Source organism: Rhineura floridana, chromosome 3 (assembly GCF_030035675.1).
Source record: "Rhineura floridana isolate rRhiFlo1 chromosome 3, rRhiFlo1.hap2, whole genome shotgun sequence".
NCBI classification, from domain to species: domain Eukaryota; kingdom Metazoa; phylum Chordata; class Lepidosauria; order Squamata; family Rhineuridae; genus Rhineura; species Rhineura floridana.
In genome coordinates, this window is record NC_084482.1 from 190950688 (window position 1) to 190966172 (window position 15485).

The 15485-nt window shown below is 48.4% G+C and overlaps 2 protein-coding genes across 6 annotated transcripts in view; both read left to right on the top strand.

Annotated features, from left to right (window-relative positions):
- The window catches only part of LOC133380845 (gamma-aminobutyric acid type B receptor subunit 1-like), a 54193-nt gene extending 48695 nt beyond the window's left edge, over positions 1-5498 (top strand). For all 3 annotated transcript variants that reach the window (XM_061618971.1, XM_061618969.1, XM_061618968.1), the window contains exons 5-6: positions 939-971; positions 5416-5498. In XM_061618971.1, coding sequence (XP_061474955.1) covers positions 939-971; positions 5416-5438 — 56 coding nt within the window. In that variant the 3' untranslated portion in view covers positions 5439-5498. The remainder of the gene's footprint in view (positions 1-938; positions 972-5415) is intronic.
- Positions 5499-12558: 7060 nt separating this feature from the next.
- Positions 12559-15485, top strand: part of GABBR1 (gamma-aminobutyric acid type B receptor subunit 1) — a 47862-nt gene continuing 44935 nt past the window's right edge. For 2 of the 3 annotated variants that reach the window (XM_061618965.1, XM_061618966.1), the window contains exon 1: positions 12564-12980. In XM_061618965.1, the coding sequence (XP_061474949.1) occupies positions 12726-12980 (255 nt within the window). In that variant the 5' untranslated portion in view covers positions 12564-12725. Of the gene's footprint in view, positions 12981-15485 lie in introns of all 3 variants that reach the window. The other variant, XM_061618967.1, reaches the window with a different exon arrangement.

Genomic DNA, 15485 nt, shown 5'->3' on the forward strand with positions numbered 1-15485 from the left:
AAACAGCCCTTGCCAGATTTTTCAGTCTTTGACTTCTGCAAATCTGGGAAGGTGGAGATTCTGCAGGGGACTCTGAGGATGGTGTTAGGGCTGTGTCATCTGGCCAGGAGGGCCCCACAGATGGTACTGACGATTCTCACCCACTGAAGAGGCAGACAGAATTTCATGGCCATCAGAGTTCTCTGCTGTGTACGGCAGAGTTCAAGGGTCAGGGATCATGACGTCTCTGGAGTAGGTACTGATACCAAAAAGTCCTGCTTCTAGTGGCTGCCCACTGTGTCTCATTGGAAGTGTACCTGGAGCAAGGCTTCAGATGTTGAACAGAGCATGTGGGGAGGACCATATGGAAGAAGGCGGTCCTTAACACACCAGAACCAAAATAGCTTCCAAAATAAGCATGAACATAATTCTCAGCCTTACAAATAAAAGTTTGAACTTACCAATTGCAACTGGGGCAGTACTGAATGATGCACTAAAGTTTTATTAGATTTATCTACCAATTAAATCAATGAAGGCTTGCGATCCTAGATATTTTTAATCAATGCTACTCAATGGGCACCTTCCCATTCTACATCATTTAATCTGTCACAAAGAAGAGTATGTTCAACTTTTAAATTATTTTTTATAAAGAATTCCTAGCCCTTGTGAAAAACTGGCATGGGCACAGGGATTCTCCGAGGCCACCTTGCCCAGAATGCCTCACTCTGAGGTAGGACCTCTTCTTCAAAGTGAAGCATGAGGATGGGAGAGCCCCACAGGAGCTAGATGATGGTAGCAGCTAGGTAGGTGGGCTGGCCAGCTTGTGGGAGCTCAGGGATGCAAATTCACTGCCCCCTTGCCTGAGGCAATTGCCTCACTTTGCCTAATGTCAGTGCCAGACCTGAATACCTCACCACAGCTTTCTTGGGTCTGATCACTTCTCCCCTGCTCCCTTCCAGTGTGGCGCCCTCCTGTTTCCAGGTCTGGATCAGGTGAGTTGTGTTCTAATTGCCCTTCATCCATGCTTTACCACATCTACAAATCTGCCTCACCTTCATTCCTCCACTTTACTGCATCTTGTCTAGTTTTCTTTGTGACATATGAGGGTCTCCAATTCTGGTAGCCAGCTCCAGCTGATCATAAGGGACCCAATAGCTGTCAGGGCTTGTTCCTTTTGGGATTCTGACCCCAATAGTTAGGCTGCAATCCTATACACACTTACCTGGGAGTTAAGTCCCATTAAACTCAATAGAGCTTACTTTTGAGTAGACATCTCTAGGATTGTGCTATTATGCTCTGATTCACATCTCCACCAGCGTGTAAAAAAGGAAGAAATGTTAGCATCATGTGGGAGAACATATAGATTTGACATTCCTCTCTAATCCCATACTGACCTATATCCCCAGGCTGGAATAACATGCAGCTCAGAGCTCCTTTTGGACCAGGCTAGAGTGGCAGATTAGTAATGTGGCAGAGATAACAGGCAAGGAGAAGGGACAGGCAGGCAGATGTCCTGAGGAGAAGCTGGGAGTTAAAATGTGTGTTAAATCTTGCAACCCTTTTGCTAGGGCAGAAGAAGGGAACCTATGACCCTCCAGATGTTGTTGGACTGAAACTCCCATGATCCCTCACCGTTGGGCATGCTGGCTGTGACTGATGGGAGTTGGAGTTCCAACAACTAGAGGGCCAGAGGTTCCCCATCCTTGTGCTAGGGTCAAGATTAGCTGTGAGTGCTGTTGTTCTGGTCAAGCTCACAGAGGAAAAAAGGGCCAATAAATGGATTTCTAGGCAGTTAAGGACCTGCCTTTTAATAATGAATCAATCACATTCAAATAAATCTGCGTAAATATTTGCTTTTTTGTGTGTTTATCATCCAAACAGCAAACTCAAGTGGGTAAGCCTTTTCTGGGCTATTCCAAATTAGGCTGAGAGAGAGAGAGAGAGAGAGAGAGAGAGAGAGAGCATTGTGGGACTCAGCTTGTGAATGGGAAAGGCCGAACCTGCTGAAATAACCTTTGACACAATTGCGAAAGGTACAGAGGCTGCATACACATCATACATTTAAAGCACACGATTTCTTCCCAACAAAATCTTGAGAACTGTAGTTTATTTCTCACAGAGTGACAATTCCCAGCGCTCTTCACAAACTACAGTTCCCAGAATTCTTTGGGGGAAGTCGCATGCTTTTAAATGTATGGTGTGTATGCAGCCAAAAATCCCAAACTTCACCTCTCAACAAAGCCCATGTGATACTCTCGTTCTTTGGTAAGACCCTTGATCACAGAGCCTGCTCCAGGCATCCTCCCATGCCAGTCAGCACCCCACAATGGGCTTACCTGGCAATGGGCTTACCTGGCAACTCCAGTGCCAGGTGGCCACCTTATCTGCCTGCCCCTGCTCAATGCTCTCAGCATAGTGTTGCCCTGGAGTCCCTTTGTGGCAATCCTCTCAGAAGGTGATTCTATGAAATTATGAGGCCTGGTAGACAACTCCTCAGAGGTTGTCTCCTGCTTGTAAAGGGCTTTTGAACTGGAGGCAAGAAGACACAGAGTCTCTTTTTGAATGTGAGGGCTCATTCCTGGAACATGAAAAATTGTGGACATTAACCTCTCAGCACACACAGAGTCCCTTTCCCTCACAGCTCATTTGCTACAGTCAGTCATCTGTATCCTGGTCAGTGACAGTTAAGGTATTAGTGTTGTGGGACCCATCTCTTTTGCTGCCTTTATGGTGTTCTGTTCCATTTGGAACAATTTTACTTCTTTTATAACGGTTTTATCTGCTTTTTATAATTGTATGTTCTATTGTTGTCAATCCCCTCCCCTGGAATCTTATGGTGAAGGGTGGGTAAGAAATCAAATAAATAAACAAATCTAGGATGCAGGGTGCCTTAAAGGTTAGAAATAATTACATTCATTTTACCTAAATGTATGGCCCACCCTCCCTCCAATAAGTTCATGGTCTCCCCCACCCTCCCCCCATTTTCTCCCCACAACAACTCTGTGAGGTAGGTTAGGCTGAGATAGTGTTTGGCCCAAGGTCATCAAGTGAGATTTGTGGCTGAGCAGGGATTTCAATCTACGTCTCCTTGTTCCCAATCTAATACTCTAACCACCACACTAGCTATCATCCATGCATGCAAAAGACCTGGCTTCTTCACTCTTTAAACCTATGCTTAACTTTTCATTATGGTCTGCCTCCCGTTGTTTTAAATGTTTTTTTTTTGGGGGGGGTGGAATGGAAATCAATGACTCAATATGAAAATAGTCTGAAGGATAAAACTTCCTTCCTTCCTTCTCCTGTCCCCCATATTCAAGGAACGTTTCTGTCCTGGCTTGGTTGTCTCTTTGGGTTGTAACATTCATGGGGGAGGGGAGATGTTCCCGTGTGTCTTTGATGCATCTCAGCTGTTGCTTTCAAGGGCAGTGTCCATTGTGCTGAATGTGGGGCACACCTGACCAGAATTCTTGATCACTGGTGCTTCTTGGTGCAGCACCACTTATGTGGTCTGAGTCTCCATCCAGGCCCATTTGCATGCACACTTTGTCTCTCAGTCAAGTCTGGAGCTTGTTGCAAGGATGCCATTTATCCTGTTCTTTCCCTTTGGGTCATTTTTATGCTGTCAAGAGTGAGATCAGCTTCTTTCTCATCTCACATGTTGGAAGCTCACTCGTTTGAGTCTCTGATGCCTATTGTTTGCATATCTCTCATCTGCTGCCAGGAACTGGCTTGGGAGGTGACAAATTGCTCTCCTCATGTGGGTGGCCTTGGGAAGACTGGGGACATGGGAAGCTACCTTATACCAGATCAGACTGTTTGCCATCTAGCCCAATATTGTCTCCTCTGACTGGCAGCAGCATTCTGGGGTCTCAGGCAGAGAAGGATATTTCCCTTACTGGGACCTGATCTTTCTAATTGGAGGTGCCAGGGATTGAACCTGGGACCTTCTGCATGCAAAGCATATGCTCTTCTACTGAGCTACAGCCTTTCCTGATAAATCACTGTCCAAGAGCACCCTGACAAGGATCTTATTTCTGACATCCACATGCAGGGGTGCCCACCATCCCCAGAAGCACTGAATATCTTCAGGTCAGTGAATCTTAAGATATCCCTCAAGGTCCATAGCGAGATTTGCAAATGAAGTTCTTGTCAGTCAGAGTGAGTTCTGATCTGTTTCTCTCCATCCTTGGTGTTTCCTGCCATTCAGACAGGCAATGTTGAGGAGCTCTGAATCTGAGATCTCCAGGGTGTTGTCCACAAGATCAAAACTAGACTTCATCATACTGTTGTGCAAGGCATGTATGTGTTCTGCACAAGCACAGGGGGTAAAAGCATAGAAAGTGCCACTGGATGCACAATTCCACTTCTCAAGAATCTCACTGTGTGGGTTTTGAAGGCAGGTTTGTAACCCTTCTAGCTCTGAAGATACATGTGAAAAGTTGCGGGCAATGTCTGGTAAAATTGGCATCGCCATCAACCTTGTGATGCCTGAGGTGGAAATCTGCGTACAAACGTGTACAAAAGAGAAAAGAGAAAATTTTCTAAAAAGAGAAAAGTTTAGGGACATGGGGGCTTGAGGCTGCCTTTCCCCCCAGAAGCTCTTATGCTCTGCACTGGCTTAAAGAAAGCATGTAGGTGCTATAAGGTCATAGGAAGCTGTCTTATCGAGTCAGACCATTGGTCCATCTACTGTAGCTCAGTATTTGTCGACACTGTAGCATTCCACGGTGTCATACAGGAATCTTTCCCAGGCCACACTGGCAATGCCAGGGATCAAATCTGGGACTTTAAGCATGCAAAGCAACTGCTCCATTGACTGAGGGACAGCCCTTCCCCTTCAGTCAGTGATATTCTCTTCTTTACAAAGATTAGAGCCAGTATCTGTACTTGTTTTTTTATGGATTCTATGCTTGACCTTTGGGTCATGCCATTCCAGTTGCTTCTACTGTGTATCAGACAGGTTCTGATTTCTCTTGGGGCTCCTCCAGGTGACCTGTTTATTGAGTATTCATCCTGATTTGATTGCACAAAGCTTACGTGGAGGATGGACTATGTGCAATCTTTATTGAGCATTCATTCTGATTTGTTTGCAGTTGTACAACAATGAGTATTCATCCAGCATTCATTCTGATTTGCTCATTCGTGCATCCCACCCTTTTCAGTACCTTTCCCTATCACTTTCCGAACTGCAAAAAAATCAGATTCTTTTTTAAAAGCGGATACGTTGCACTAGGGCGACAAAACCTTTAAACTACTTTGAATGCACAAACCTAAAGATCTGGTATGGGCTTGAATCCCTCCCACAAAATACTGACAGTCTGGAGGCAACTTTGCCTCATTCACTCTATCCACCTCTCTTTGAAATAAAGAACATACAGTACCAGTGAAGGTCCTTCTTTTCTTCCCATTCACTGCTTTTTTGTTTCTTTTTTTTAGGCCCTCGAGCCCTCCCGTCATAAAGAATGTTGAATGGGAAAAATCCAGCCGCTTTTTACGGCCCATTCCTGAAAACAACAATAAACATTTGCATTTATATAGCAAATACAGCATGTTCAAATGCTTTATATACAGCAGACCAGTATTATTATCCCCATTTTTCAGACAGTGGGACTGAGGCTGAGAGAATAGCAGGCTGGTCTGAGGCCACCTATGGAGTTAGTGTGCAAGGCAAAATTCTAACCAGAGGATCCCTGGCTTCCAGTTTAAAAAAACAGATGAGGCAAATACTTGGTCTGTTCATAGACCCTCTGCTAAGAGGGTCATGCATCAAGAGGTCTCCATCACTGGGTACTCCGGCGCTCAGGCTAGAGACAAACTGAAGGCCTCCATTTGCTGTGTTACCAGTGCCAGCCACATAGAGCAAAGCACCCATACAAGAATGGAGCAGGCCCATCTTTCCACATGTTGGCTTTTTCTTGGGAAATGAATGATGCGGATTATGTGCCACTCTATATTTTTTAGCTCTATGTTCTCCATGGTACAAAAGTTCCAAAATGACCTTCAGGATTTACATGCAGCCTCTCCAGTGGCCTGCAGGTTTGAGGGCAGTAAGAGGACGTTTCTAACTGCTCTATATCTATACTGGTTATGAAGAGTTACTGTTAATCTAAAAATAAGGTTCCCTCCTCAGCTCAATAAATAAATAAATAAATATCCCCTGGAAAACTTGAGTGTTTCCCCATCCCTGGAACATGAGAATCTGTCTCATACTGAGTCAGACCATTGGGCCATCTAACTCAGCATTGCCTATCCTGACTGGCCATGGCTCTCCCAGTCCGACCTGTAGATACTAAGAACTGGGACCTTCTGCATGCAAAGCAGATGCTCTACCACATCAGCTACAGCCCTTCCCCCAAATAATTTCTGGATGTTTTACAAATCATGGGGAGCAAAACAGGATTCTTCAGGAGCAAGACAAGGTATTGTTGGGGCACTGATGATCCAGATTGCCTAAATGCAAGTATATGAGAAAAGGTTACCAATGGCAAAAGTTCCTTGTGCTTTGTTAAAACTTCCAGAATGTCTCTGGGGTAAGGGCCATAGTTCAGTGGTAGAGCACCTGCTTTGCATGTAGAAGGTCCAAGGTTCAGTCTCCAGCATCTCTGTGTAGGACTGGGAGAGAACCCTTTCTGGAAGCCTGGAGAGCTTTTGCCAGTCAGTGTAAACACTGCTGAGCTTGATGGACCAAAAATCTGACTTAGTATAAGGCAGGTTTCTATGTTCCCAATATGAAGTCCATTAATGGGTTGCATTGTATTTGTATTTGTTAGCTCAATTCCTCCCTTCCTTTAGTTCTCTGTCCTGCACTGAACAGAGGGAGTTGGACTAGATAACCTCCAAAGTCCCTCCAGTTCTATAATTCTATATTCCTAGCAGTTTGCCAGTGACAGCATGGAAACTTGCCAATTTATGGTAACATTCCATGGGATGAGAAATTTTATATGTTCTAAATGGAGCAGAGATGTATACAAGTGTATACATATGATGGGAAGGCTGTTTTTGGCAATTGCATCTTCATGCCAAATGTAGTGCACTCTGCCTCTTAAGTTCCACAGCCTTTTGCTTCATGAGCCAAAGTTTCCTCAGTAATTGGCCTCCCCACCACTGACATAAATTGCTAAAGCTAATACGTTCAAACAAACATCACCAGGTAGATGCATCTTCTTCTTTCCTCTTATATTCAGTGGAGGCTGGTGGCTCTGATGTCAGTGGGGCAGTGAATCCACTCCAGGATTTAGTCCAAACTTTCAAGGAGGTGTCCAAGGTGCTTCAGGTCCTTGAAAGTTCAGACTAAAACCCAGAGCGGATTCACTGCCCCACTGACATCGGAACCACCAGCCTCCACTGCTTATATTAGCAGTGCTTCTTGTGAGATGGGTCTTCCTAAGGTCATTGTTAAGGGCAATTCTAGCTGTCTTCTTGTCCTCTTTCCACACAGTTATATAGTGCATGCTTTGACTAGGCCAGAAGGCAACAAACTGATTTCCCTATTCCCTACCAGTATTGTTCATTCACTTAGTGACATGCGACTACTGAAAATCAAGCATTGAGGTCACCTCTTGTTTTTCATGGGCTATTTCTGGAGTCAGGGTTTTAAAGCCCACCGTGGGCCCATGTGACTCTGCCTCTCTCTGAAATTTGTCATCTTTAGCCAGGAATGAGTAAGCTCTGCCTTGTTTTATATCACTTTTAAAAATTATTTTATTTATTTACAAGCTTTTCGAAACTGATTCAAATTTTTAAAAAAACCCACAAGCCTAAGTGGTATACAAAAATAAGATAAAAACTATGAAACAGTATAATAAAAACAATAAAATATCAGTATAAAAACAGATAAAACCAGGAACAAGTAAGAACAGGAGCCGATCTTATGGGTCAGGGAAAGTGGGGAGGGGGGCTGGGGACAGGAAGTCTTTACAAGATGCCTGAAGCAACTGATCAGTGATGCTTCACATATGCCAGGGGAAGGGCATTCCACAGTGCTGGGGCAATGGTGAAAAGGCCCGTTTTTAGGTCACTGTCCTGTGATATTATTCTGTAGGATGCAGTGCCAGGAGTAAACTTTCCCCAGATGATCTAAATCAGTCGTCTTTATCCTTTTCAGATCTGTGACCCCCCCAATGTATTTGGGGACCTACTTCATCATTTTTACCAGGTATTTGTAGGATGGCAATTTGCTGTAACAACCCACCTTAGGGTTGACTTCAACCCAGTAGTGGATCCTAGTCCCACCAACTGAAGACCAATGATCTAAGTGATCTTTCAGGTCTATACAGGGACAAGTTGTCTTTCAGGTAACCCACTTGTTGGGCTTTAGACTTTCCCCCAACATGCACACACACACCACACAGTGTAGGAGCCTTCCTTGTGGCAGTTTTGAAGACATGGAGCTTTCTAAGTGGTGGGTAGAGGCGGCATTTTGCAACCCCAAGCACAAGACACAGATACCTTTAAATCACCCAGTTGCTGCTAGAGATAAGGCAGCCATGGTTTCTCTTGTGCAGTCATGCTCCCTTAGTCCTTTTGACTCTGCCTTTTATCCCCCTCCTGACCTACTGGATAAGCTGCATAGTGGGAGGGATGGACATCAAGGAGGGAGAAAATGGGAGAAGCTGCAACAGCCTCATCTTCATTGGTGGATTTAAAGATACGTGCCTGGCATCTAGTTTGCAAGCAAGATGCAACCCTGATTGTGAGAAAGAACTAAAATTCCTTGCCTGGGCACATGGGAGTAAATTGGAGGCTCTGTACCAGAAGGAAGCCTTTGCTTCATTCAGTTGCTTCCACCAGCACCCTCTTGAGGCCTACTGCGGAGGAGAGGAAGCAAGGCAAAGATCAGAATGAACCTGGACATGGTGTTGTTTCAGGGTCCAAATGTGGAGACCATGGAAGAGTGCTGGCAATTGCCTAGCAACCATTGCATTCCCTCTCCTTTCTCTCCCCCACATCACAAAAAAAAACCCACCTGTCCTCAGAATGGCCTATGGTTGAAGGCTGTGATGGTGGCGGCACACTGTAGTTTCTGGCCCATGGATATGTATTCTGGAGGAGCAGCTTAGAACTTTTTACTAGGCCCCAAAATGACTATGGGAGGCCCTACATGTACCATCCAGCTATGAAAGTGTAAATCCGTTATGTTCTTCTTGGTGTGTGTGGAACAGACAAGCCACCCTGTCATTCTGGGAAGATGTATTCATAGCTGTGGGAAGAGAGCAGTGCTTAACCAAGTGGGTAATATGAGCTACAGTTCCTCAGTTCTCAGAGAGGTGGAAGGGGGACCTAATATGTGCAAGCCAAAAGCCTGAGAGTCCAAATCCCTAGTTTCCATAAAATATGAACAGGGTCTAGAGCAGCTTTCCTCACCCTAATGCCCCCCAGATATTTTTGGGCTACACAGCCCCAGCCAACACAACTGGGAGTTGTAGTCCAAAACACCTTGGGGAACGCTAGTCTAAAGCAGGGGTGTTCTATGATTCCCATCATTTCTGACCATTGGCCGTGCTGGCTGGGACTGATGGGAGTTTAGTCCAGCAACATCTGGTGGGTACCATGTTGGTTATACCTAGACTCTCTAGAGGTTTACAGCAGGGAGATTTGGGGAAGCAAAATTCCACTTCTTCCCCCCCCATCTTCTTTTGCGTGCCCTTTCCTCTCACTAAGCCTCAGTTTCCCCACCAGGGGTGAATGCTAACGAGTGGCTGGTGAAAGTGCATTGATCTGCAGGGAAGCTCTTTATTCCTTTCTCTGTTTCCGTTCCTTTCCCAGCCACCTCCGCATGTGTCTGTGCCAGGAAAATGTCAGCAACCAGCAGGGAGGGGAGCTGGTGACATACACCACCTCCTCCCCATTTCCCAGAGCTGGGAAAAGAGCCGAGGACTTCACAGTGTGTCCCCCCCCCACAAAGCACATGTACCATCATTCTATCAGTTGGGCCCCCCTTCTAGCGAATCCAGGAATCCTGGCTCCCAATGTCTTTGTTCTAAGCCTGAAATCCATTATTTCTCCCCCTCCCCTCCCCGAAAAGATCTGATGTTATTTCAAAGCAACGTATTTAGCTCGTTTTCATATTGGGGGCCCTTTTCTGGTACTGAAGTAATATAAGGAAAGACTTTCTTCTGGTCAGCTGGAAGTTTAGAGGCATGATACATGCCCTAGATGGAGCTCCCTCTGCATGTGGGGCTGGGATCCCGTTGTCCCCGTGTCCCCATGGCTGTGAACCCCCCTTCTTTGTTAAGCCATTCCCGCTACATCCTCACATCAGTGCTCTCTGTGTCTCTCAGAACGCGCCTCTGCTTTTCCCATAGTGTCAATGTTTTGATCAGTCCCATCTGCCTTTTTCCCCTCTGCACCCTTGTCTCCACCCTCCTCCTCCTCTGCCTCCCCCTCCCCTGCTCGTTCTCTATGTCTTCATAAAGCTTCTCCCATCTCCTCTGCTCTCTTTACCCATCTCTCACCCCGTTTTGTCTCTTTTCAGGCTCCAGCAGACTATCTGTTTATTCAGCATTTGCCCTGGACTTCCATGGAGGTCATATTATGGGACCTTCCAGAGTCTTGCTATTTTCCGGTGGGATTCAGTCATGTACTGGCAAATTCAGGCTGAGCAATGATGGCTGATTGGGAGGTCTTGTGTGACAAACCCACTTCCCCAAAAGATTGGGTGATAAGGAAAGTAAGGGAAAGTGTGGGGTAACAAGTGGACAGTGTGGGGTAACAGTTGCCCTGATGCAATGCCTTCTAGCCTCCTCGCAAACAAACCAGAATAAATGCTCATTAAACAGCCAACCTGTTTTATTGAGCATGCATCCTGATTTGTTTGCAGGGAGATTAGACGACACTGCGCATTCATCCTGATTGGCTTGTACGGTGTTTATATGTCTTCCTGTTAATCATTCACTCGTCCCACACTTTTCAATGCATTTTCCCCATCCCTTTCAAACCGCAAACATCCTGATTCTTTTTTAAAGTGGATTTGTTAGGACTACAGAGCCCTTTAATCCGCTTTCATGGCACAAACCTAAACTTCTAGTACATGACTGAATCCCTCTTGCAGAACAGTGGCAATCAGGAGGCACCCTTCTCCAGCTGCTTCTGCAGCCTTCCTTCATGCCTCACTCCCATATTTTTCCTCTTTCTGAACCTCCACAGTATCTCCATTTCAGCTTCTCCTCCTCCTCCTCCCTGTCTCTGGCAGCCCAGCTCTCAGCCTCAGCTCTGTCTCTACCTTTCCCCAGCACTCCCTCTTCCAAGAGTCCCTTTCTGCCAGGCTACACCACCAGGTGTTTCCCCACTCCTTCCATTCATCTCCATCTCCCTTTTGTCTGTTCTATTCACCTTTCTTTGTCTATTCTTTGTCTATTCACCTAGGCCTGAGCCACCTTTTTTCCACATGCCTCCACCAGGGATGATCAGAGTTGGAGTCCAGCAACATCGGGAGAGTCAAGGTTCCCCAACCCTGCCCTGGGCCCTTTCTGGGATACCTTTTCCTCTGTGTTCATCGGCTCATCTCTCTCTCTCTCTCTCTCTCTCTCTCTCTCTCTCTTATTGCCTGCCTCTTTCTCCCCATCATTCCCTGATTTTTAATCCTCCAGGCCTCTAAGCACCTCTTCACTCTTAGTTGCTCCATCCAACCACATTTTCCTAGCAGCCATTTCTCTCTGCCTCCATCTCTTCCCCTTTCTCTCGACCCCCTCTTACCTTTTGCCTTTCTTCCCCATAATCTCCCATCCCTCACTTCAGCTCCATTTCTCACCACTTTCTTTCCCTCCCTCCTTCCAATTTCCCTCTTCCCTCCATTCCCCTTCCATCTCCATTCCAACCCCGCAATCCTTCCTTCCCCCTATATGCCCCAAGCTCTCCTTCATCCCTCCCTAGACGTCTCCCGCTAGTGGTCACTACTCCCGCTCTTCCCTTTCTTCATCCACCCAGCCATCCGTTCCTTCATCTGCCTTTCCCATCCCTCCATTCTTTACTCCACCACCTTCTCCCTCTCTCCCGTTCTCCATCACCCTGCTCTTTCCCTCCCCACTTATTTCTCCCCCCTTGCCGTCTCCACACCGCCATTTCTCCCCACGGTCCCCCGCCCAGGTTCAATCCCTGGCAGCATCTCCAGGTAAGGCTGGGAGACTCCTTGCCTGAAACCCTAGAGAGCCGCTGCCAGTCAGTGCAGGCAATACTGAGCTAGATGGACCAGTGGTCTGGCTCATGTTATGAGCAATCATCATTGATTCTCTCCCCCTCTTGTCTCCATCATCTCGTGTTATCTCCCTCATTGCCCACCTCTCCTATTGCCCCCCTTCTTCCTCCTCGGTCTTTTTCCCGCCCCTCCGTTCTCCACTCCCTCCCCTTCTCCTCCATCATCCCCAGCCGTCCCTACGCCTCCCCTAACTCCCCGACCTCCTCGGCCTCTATCTCTCCTTCCCGCGCCTTGGTTGCCCGCGCGCACCCTGCCTCCCTGCGCCGGGACGTGCTGGTGCGGTGGGCTCATTGCAACTCCCCGCGCGCCCTGGACGGCGGCGGCGTTGTTCCGCGCTGACATCAGCCCCCTCCTCCTCCCCCTCCCCCCATTTCCCCTCCCCCCACCCCTTGGCTGGCTCGCCCGCCCGCCCGCTCGCTCGCTCACTGCAGCACCGACGCCGGGCAGCGCCATGGAGGAGCCGGCTCTGGCGCCCTCGCCGCCGCCGCCGCACAGTGCAGCCGCTGCGCGCCCTCACCGCCGCCGCCGCCCCTGACCTCCGGCCGGCCACACCATGGCCTTGCCCGGCCCGCGGCCCGCCGGGGGCCCCCAGGCGGCCTTGCTGGTGCTCACGGGCTGGCTTTTGCTCTCTCCCCCGCTGGGCGCAGGCAAGAAGAGGCTGCACATTGGGGCGCTCTTTCCCATGACCGGCGGCTGGCCGGGGGGCCAAGCCTGCCTGCCCTCGGCCCAGATGGCCCTCGAGGACGTCAACAGCCGCAGGGACATCCTGCCCGACTACGAGCTGCGCCTCGACCACCGCGACAGCGAGGTGAGAGGACAACCCCCCCCCCCAAACACACTCCAATCCCCGTCCCGTCGAGGTGGGGACACGTGGGCTGTTGGGATGGGGAGGCATCGCTGTTGTTATTAGTGGCTTTGAAGGTTGGGCTGGGGGGGAGGAAACAGCCCATCGCACTGGAGGGGGAGCTCGGCGGTGTTGTCGGTGATGGGAAGTTGAGCTAAGTGGGGGGGTGTGCGTGTGTATGCTGTGCCTCATGGCCCAAGTGCAGCGAAGTGAGCCCTGTGGAGGACGCAGATGGACACACGGGAGGATGCATCCGCCTCTCCCTTCCCTGCAGAAATTATGTAGGGACACATCAAGAATGGGAGAGCCAAGGCTGCTTGGAGAGATCTGTCAAAGGAGGCCACTAGGATGCCCATGGGAGAAGGGCTGGCTGAGAAGACAAGGCAACCTTGAAAGCAGGGAAGTGGGACTCTGACTGTGTGCCCGCTTGCGTGTGTGCGTGAAGGTTCACTCCTCAAAACATCAAGGCAGCGTCCATGAGGGCTAAAAGGTGACGGATGAGGAAAGCAGCAGAGCGAGGCTGATGCCGAAGGGCTTCAAGCTGAACAAGGGAGTGCAGCAGATGACCCTATCCGTCCTCCCACCCTTTCACCTCGCTTTCATAATGGGCCAGAGCATCCCTTGAAAGAGCTCTTTTTGCAGCCCCATCACCTGTCCAGAGAGAGGGCTGAGGAAATGGGGGATGGGGTGAAGCTTGGTGAATGCCAACGGGCTCCAGGCTGCATGGGGGGGGGGAGGACCTGGCAGGGGCCACCGAGACGTATGGGGACTTTGGGAACGAATGTGCCGTGAGACAGGGTCGCAAAGGGCTCTGATGGGACGCTCTGGCCCAACATTGCAGCAGCAGCAGCAGCAAGGTGAAAGGGAGGCAGAAGGAGAGGCAAGGTGGGTGCAGACGGAAGCAGCAGCAGTCACCGCCGCCAGTGGTGTATAGAGTGGAAGAAGAGTTTGGGGAGCGTGATCAGAAATCAAGCTGATGGGCAGGGGCTTGCAGGGATACGGTTGCAGGGGTGGGTTATGCGAGGGGAAGGTTCACATTGAGACCTCCAGATGCACACAAGGGAGTGGCACTTATATGGACAGACCGAGGTGGAGATGTGCGTCCCGCCCCATCCCTGCCAAAAAGGACATGTTTTTAATGCGAGGAAGAGGAGGAGAAGCTGGGGATATTAAGGATCTAGCTTCTGTCAGGAGAATGATGTGCCTGTAGGGATGGCACTGTACGGCTTTGAGCAGTGTGATCCCGAAGAGCACCATTAGAACTATTGGTGCCAATGGAGTTTAGTGCTAGGGCTGTAGGAAGCGTTGTTTGTGTGTGGTGCTTTCCCACTGGCAGTATGGACCAGATTTGGGAAGGGACGTAGCTCAGTGGTAGAGCATCTACTTTGCACGCAGAAGGTCCCAGGTTCAATCCCGGCATCTCCAGGTAGGGCTGGAGAAAGACTGTGTTTGAAACCCTGGAGAGCTGCTGTCCATCAGAACAGACAATACTTTCCTCTTCTCCCAGGCATTTTAGCATGTGTTTTAAATTGCTTTTTTAAAAAATGTGTTTTTAAATGTGTATATTTGTTTTTAATGTTTTTAACTGTTGTGCACCGCCCAGAGAGCTTTGGCTATGGGGCAGTATACAAATGCAATCAATCAACCAACCAACCAACCAATCAATCAATAAATACATACTGTGTCGGATGGACCAAGAGTCTGGCTTGGTTTAAAGCAGTTTCCTATGTTCCTAAGGTTTGGAGTAAGAGTTGCTTTGATGGTTTTAGTGGGCCATTGTCTTTGAGACTGGGGATCCAAATGAGAGGTCTTGATGCTGACCTAGGAGTGGAAGGTGGGATGAGGGAGACAGTCATCAGTAAAGGCCACCAGCCTATGTGGATAGTTGTTATGGGGTCAGGATCATAGGGGTGTCATGACAGAAGTTTATAAAATCATGCATGGGATGGTGAGAGTGGACAGAAAGAAGTTTTTCTCCCTCTGTCATAATACTAGCACTTGTAGACATGCAATGAAGTTGAATGCTGGAAGATTCAGGACAGACAAAAGAAAGCACTTCTTCACAAAGCGCATAGTTAAGCTATGGAAGTCACTCCCAGAGGAGGCAATGATGGTTACCAACTTGGACAGCTTTAAAAGAGGATTAGACAAATCCATGGAGGAAAAGGGTATCAAAGGCTACTAGCCATGATGGCTATGCTCTGTCTCCACAGTTGGAGGCAGTCTGCTTCTGACTACCCGTTGCTGGAACCTACAAGAGGGGAGAGTGGCTGTTGCGCTCCGGTCCTGCTTGTGGGCTTCCCATGGGCACCTGACTGGCTGCTGTGAGAACAGGATGATGGACTAGATGGGCCGCTGGCCTGATCCAGCAGAGCTCTTCTTATATTCTTAAAGGCAGTGCTCCATTTGGGAGAGAACATAACAAGCTGTAGGTCAGACCCTTGGTCCATCTGTCTCAGTTCTGTCTAC